At 43.2% G+C, this 6,345-nt stretch overlaps 1 protein-coding gene across 1 annotated transcript; it reads right to left on the bottom strand.

Annotated features, from left to right (window-relative positions):
* Nucleotides 1-2,718: 2,718 nt before the first annotated feature.
* Nucleotides 2,719-3,386, bottom strand: LOC101414373 (actin binding transcription modulator). The gene is given in 5 exon segments (XM_023588782.2): nucleotides 2,719-3,110; nucleotides 3,112-3,149; nucleotides 3,152-3,255; nucleotides 3,257-3,335; nucleotides 3,338-3,386. Coding segments are annotated over 5 exon segments (492 nt in total). The 3' UTR covers nucleotides 2,719-2,888.
* Between the last annotated feature and the right edge of the window lie 2,959 nt (nucleotides 3,387-6,345).

Here is a 6,345-nt window from a genome sequence, read left to right as displayed (position 1 = left end):
CTTCTTCTTAATTTTTCCACATTTAATTTGCTTTCTTTCTGAGCACAAATAATTTACGTTTCTGTTTTGGAGACTTAAATAGTTGGGCACAATTCTGCTTTTCTCTGGTAATATTGCAGGGTTATTCACTGGAAAGGGGATGGCTGGTTATATAGACTACCAGGAGTAGAAAGGAGAAAGTGGCCATATACATGACAGGAAATTATTAGACTCCATACTGACTTACAGTCCTGCTCTGATGCCATAGGATGTCAGAAGTATCCTCCTTCTCTTTTTTAAAAGCTGTGACTTGATGGGAAGCGGATGTGGCTCAACTGATAAGAGTGTCCGCCTACCATATAGGAGGTCCAGGGTTCAAACACAGGGGCCTCCTGGCCTGTGTGATGAGCTGGCCCACACACAATGCCGCTGTGCACAAGGAGTGCCATGCCACTCAAGGGTGTCCCCCATGTAGGGGAGCCCCATGTGCAAGGAGTGTGCCCTGCAAGGAGAGCCACTGCACACAAAAAAAGCACAGCCCACCCAGCCAGGAGTGGAACCGCACACACGGAAAACTGATGCAGCAGGATGACACGACAAAAAGACACAGATTGCCAGTGCTGCCTAGAATGCAAGCAGACACAGAAGAACACACAGTGAATGGACACAAGAGAGCAGATGGAGGGGGGGGGTGTGGCAGGGTTAAGAAATAAAATAAATCTTGAAGGAAAAAAAAAGGCTGTGACTTGAATTGGGGTCAGTGATGGTGCCCCTAGTTGTTCAATCCAGAAACCTGGACATTATCACTCCCCACATATAGTCAATTAGCAGGCCCTTTTGATTTAACCTCCTAAATATTTCTAGAATTTACCTGCTTATTTCCATCTTTATTGTCACATGTCCAATTCATGCCGTCATAACCCCTTGATTGTGCAAAAGGGTAACGGCATAGTTGGTGCCTCTGCCTTCCATCAAGCCCTCCCTCCACACTGTAGTGAGTGATCTAAGTCCAAAGCTGATTGTATCATACTTACTTGAAGCCCTTCAATGACTTCACATTGTCCGCATAATAAAGACCTGACTTACAAAGTCTTTCATTCTCAAAGCAGCCTGATAGACTGTTGCAGGTTGGGTTCCCCAAGAAGCAGACCCTCAGATAGAGCTCTGCACACAGAATGTTTATTAGGGAGTCCTCTTGGGTGCTACATCTGGGAAGGGGAGGGAAGGAAGTAGGATTGAACAGAGGGAGAAGTTAAACTGTGATGTAGTCTGAGAGAAGCTACCAGTATGTCCTCATCTGAAGCTGGGATGACTCATCAGAAGTGTCTCAAGTTGGAACATTTCCATGTGCCCCTTGAGTACTCAGGACTTCTCACCTACTTTCCCGAGTTTATCATAGGAGGAGCCACCTAGGATCAGGGTGAGGCTGGCTGCCCTTGGACCCATCCTCCCACTAAGCAACCTCTTAGACTCCACACCACACTAGCCTCTTGGCGTCTTTTGTTTTGTTTTTTAATTTCTTCTATATGAAAGAATTGTTTTATTTAAAAACAGAGATATTTAAATGTATACATGTGTTGCAGTCCTTAAAGAAAAAATAAGTATCTGATCTCAAACCATAAATGTGTACATTTTTTAGTTTAAATGATGTGAAAGCCTTTGCTCAGTTCAGAGCATTCTGTGCTTTTGACTTAGATAGCCTCCGTAACTTCTTCGCCGTTGACCCAGCAACTAGAGCCAGCATTCCTATTACCATAACCAGCTCACCATTGCGTTATAACGCTTCCTTATGTTGGAAAAGTCCATGGGAGTTGGGAAAGTCTTTTCACGTGTCCCTCCTTTAAGGCATCACAGCATTACAGTTCTTTGTTTCAGAAAGGAAGGGACCACCAGCAGCGTGGGAGTCACCTCTGCACCCCGGCGTCTCCTACAATCAGAAGGGAGAAGAGCCACGTGGGCAAAAGGCACCATCCTCGGTGGGGTGGAATCGGGCATTGTGGCAGTGCCACACTGAGGAAGGCTGGGGAAGGAAGGCCAGTGGATTTTATTTTGTTTTTGTTTTTAACTTCAAACTGATGGAAAAAATGAGACAAAAACAATAACCAACCATAATGTTCAAGCAGAAATACATCAAGATGTCTTTAGGGGAAACAGATGTGGCTCAAGCAATTGGGCTCCCGTCTATTATATAGAAGATTCAGGGTTTGACACCCAGGGCCTCCTGGTGAAGGCGGGTTGGCCCACACGGGGTGCTGCCCTGTGCAGGGAGTGCTGCCCTGTGCAAGGAATGTTGGCCCATGTGGAGAGCTGACACAGCAAGAAGATGCAACAAAAAGAGACAATAAGACATGCAGCAGACCAGGGAGCTGAGGTGGTGCAAGAGAATGATCACCTCTCCCACTCCGGAAGTTCCCAGGATAGGTTCTCAGAGCTGCCTGATGAGAGTACAAGCAGACACAGAAGAACACACAGGGAATGGACAGAGAGAATAGACAATGGAGGGGAGAGAAATAAATAAATAAATCTTAAAAAAAAAAAGTCTTTACTTCTGGGATATAGCATGATGGGTAAATTATTTTTATTTTACTACTTAAAACCTCTCAGTGTTTTCCAAATTTTCCTCAAAGTGTTTTAAAATTTTCAGAAAAACATCCCTTGCTTGTCAGTTGTCAGAAAAAGAGAAGCAAGAGAGGAACAGAGTACATGGGCAGGGCAGATCTGAGGGAGAAGACAGAAGAGGACTTGTTACGCAAGCCAAAAAGGGCAAACTAGTATACTGAACGCCCAGGCCTCCCCTGCGGATGGCTGAGTGTGGAGAAGTAGGCTTCACATAGACCGGTTCTTCTCCTTTTGTGGAGATCGTTTAGGCCAGGTAAGGATAAGACTCCCGTGTCACTTTCTACTCCAGTTCAAGTCTCGGACACAGCAGTTGTATCACTGATGTATTTTATCACGACTTCTTCATATTGCTTTTGTGTCAATAACCCTTCTGTTACGCCAACAGCAATGTAGCCTTCAGCGGACGGCTCCTCCTGAAGATGAGACGGCCTATGGAGAATGTTTCCATTCACCTCCATCAGCCGTCCTCTAGCACAGCTAGATACGTTGTACTCTTCTCCATCTGACATCTGAGCAATAAATCTTACGCAGAGGTCCAAGTTCTGTGAGAACCCACCCCGCTTACATTTCCCAGAGACCTGGTTCTGGGGTCCGCTACAGTTGGTACTGAGCTGATAGGAAATGCTCGTTTTTCCACTTTGAAGAGCTGGATGAGATCCGGTTAGAGTGCTGCAGTAGACAGTGGTCCTCACAGGGGTTTCCTCTGACATCCGCTTTCTACCAGCGAGTGAATAATCATCCACGGCCGAGGGCACCGCGGGGGCGGCAGCGGCGTGCTCGGTAGCCATGGCGACCCCTAGCGCCGCTACCCAGGACCCTGGAACCCCACCGCCTCCTTTTTGCAGGTCCGGAGGGGGTCGGCCTTCGGTGCGCAGTGCTCTTGGCTTCTTTATGAGGCTCGCGTCTTCTAGGCTCGAGTCTTAACCTTGTCAGGGGTTTCTTTCCCTGTGCCACCTCTTACTTTACTACCAGCAGGTCATGTTTTAGGAAACTTCCGAGTGATTCAGGCAGTATCTAAGGTGTGGTCACAGCCCCTCCCTTCTCTGCTAGTCAAACTCCTATTCTCTTTTGTGGAAAAAACGGCTCATAATTTGAACCCTCATTGATCCCATATTGATCCAAAAGTTTTATGGTAAAATAAAACTCTATGCTTTGAGTCTTCCAGCTTTGACTTTGCTTTTAAAGTCAAAAATTTTTATCCTCTTCTCTGTTTAGCATGTCTCCTGAAACCGAAAACAGTAACTTTCAAAATTTTTGTCTGTTACTAATTTACAGAATTCAACTCAAGAGCTCAAAATCTAAATAATTCCATTCCTGTATGTGTGTGCATGTGTATGTAAAAATTTTCTCCTACTTAGATAATGGGGAGAATGCACTGATACAAAGGAAGAAAAAAAAAATAAGTTAAAAAAATTTTTAAATTAAAGTTAATAGATCACAAGGAGTGTTACATGAAAAAACATTTTAAAAAAAACAAGAGGTTCCCATATAACCCACTCCCCACCCCCACCACATAATTTTTGTAAATTGTATTTTTGAAGATATATATATCACAAAAAAATGTTACACTAAAAAATATAAGAGATTCCTGTATAGCCCCCACTTCCCCACCCCACTCCTCCCATGTTGAAAGTGAAATTTCACCTTGTTATAGGCATAAGCCTGCTCGGTCTCAATCTACCTACTTCCTCCTTCTTGCTCCAATACTTCCTGAATAAACAAACTGCATCCAAGTCCCTGTGCAGACCTCATCAATTCTTGAGCATTACCCAGGGTGTCACCTCACATGTGCTTAGGAACAGGGTCCTCATTATCTTCCATGGGCCCCCCTCCTGAACCTGTCATGCTGCAGACTGGGCTACCAACCGCCCTCATAAGCTGGCTGAGCCGCTTACCACCATAGGCACGTGATCTGGTTCCACAGAATGAAAAAGACACAACCATGCAATATAATCAGCATTTTCTAAGGTCTAAATTGTTTAATCTTAAATTATCTCTCAATTCTGCTTCATTTTGTATTGGCTTTATTTGTTCACGCTTCTCTGATCAAGCTGAAAAGCAGCTCTAGACTTGCAATCTTGTAGCTTCTTTTAAAGTGATTAAAAATAAGGAAAAATATCTTTTATATTTACCTTAATTTTTCTCATTTCTGATGCTTTCCATTTCTTTGTGTAGATTCAGATTTCCATCTAGTATCATACTCCTTCCTGAAGAACTTCCTTTACCATTTCTTGAAGTGCAGGGCTTCTGGTGATAAATTCTTTCAGATTTTTTTTTTTTAATTTTGGTCTGAATAGAAGTCTTTACCTTTAATTTTGAAAGATATTTTCTCTGGGTATAGAATTCTGAGCTTGCTTCTTAAAGATGCCACTCTATTGTCTTCTGGCTTGCATAGTTTCTGATGAGAAAAATGCTGTGATTCCCCTTTAAAATTATTTTTGCACTATATAGCTGTAATTCTTATCTTTGACTCTCTATATAATTTTTCCTCCTCTGGCTGCCTTCAACATTTCTTGTTTATGTTTTATTCTTAACAGTTTAGCTGTGATGTGTCTAGAGTTCTTATGGCTGATGTTACTGTTTACCCTGACTGGTTTTTTGGGCTTCTTGGATCTGTGACATGTTGTCTTTCATTATTTTTGGAAAATTCTTGGCCATTATCTCTTGAAGTATTTTTCCTCTATCTTGTTTTCTCTTCTCCTTTTGGTATTCCAATTACACATATATTAGACTGTTTGATACCACAGCTTTTGAATACTCTCTTCTGTATTTTTCTCTCTTTTTTCCTTGGACAATTTCTATTGACCTATTTTCAATTCACTGTCCAGCCTGCTGCTGAGACTGTCGGAGCAATTCTTCATTTCTTTCAGATATTTTTTCTTACACTGTAGCTGTTGTTGTTTTATAGTTTCCACTTCTCTGGTGGAATTTGTCATCTGTTCATGCATGTTTTCCACCAGTTTCATTAGAACCTTTAATAACTATTAATCATAGTTATTTGAAAGTTCCTGATAGTTTCAACATCTGAGTCACCTTTGTGTCAGGTTCTGTTCTTGATCTTATCCCTGAACAATGGGGTGTTTATTCCTTGCTTTTTTGAATACCTCTTGATTTTTAAATTGAAAGCTAGGCACCTACTCAATAGGAAAAAATCTTATGAAACCACATATCTGACAAAGGTTTGATTTCTAAGTTACATAAAGAGATCACACAACTCAATGACAAAAAGACAAGCAACCCAATTAAAAACTGGGCAAAAGACTTGAATAGGTATTTTTCCAGAGTAAATTCAAATGGTGAAAAAGTACATGAAAAGGTGCTCAACATCACTAGTTATTAGGGAAATGTGGATCAAAACTACCATGAGGGGAAGTGGACTTTGCCCAAAGGATAGGGTGTCCGCCTACCACATGGGAGGTCCGCGGTTCAAACCCGGGCCTCCTTCAACCCGTGTGGAGTTGGCCCATGTGCAGTGCTGATGCGCGCAAGGAGTGCCGTACCACACAGAAGTGTCCCCGTGTAGGGGAGCCCCACGTGCAAGGAGTGCGTCCCTTAAGGAGAGCCGCCCAGCATGAAGGAGAGTGCAGCCTGCCCAAGAATGGCGCTGCACACACGGAGAGCTGACACAGCAAGATTATGCAACAAAAATAAACACAGATTCCCTGTGCGGCTGATAAGGATAGAAGCGGTCACAGAAGAACACAGCGAATGGACACAGAGAGCAGATAACCGGGGAGGGGGGGGGCA

The sequence above is a fragment of the Dasypus novemcinctus genome, chromosome 8, assembly GCF_030445035.2.
Source record: "Dasypus novemcinctus isolate mDasNov1 chromosome 8, mDasNov1.1.hap2, whole genome shotgun sequence".
NCBI lineage: Eukaryota > Metazoa > Chordata > Mammalia > Cingulata > Dasypodidae > Dasypus > Dasypus novemcinctus.
The sequence above is the reverse complement of the archived record's forward strand: the minus strand, read 5'-3'. Positions and strand labels throughout refer to the sequence as shown.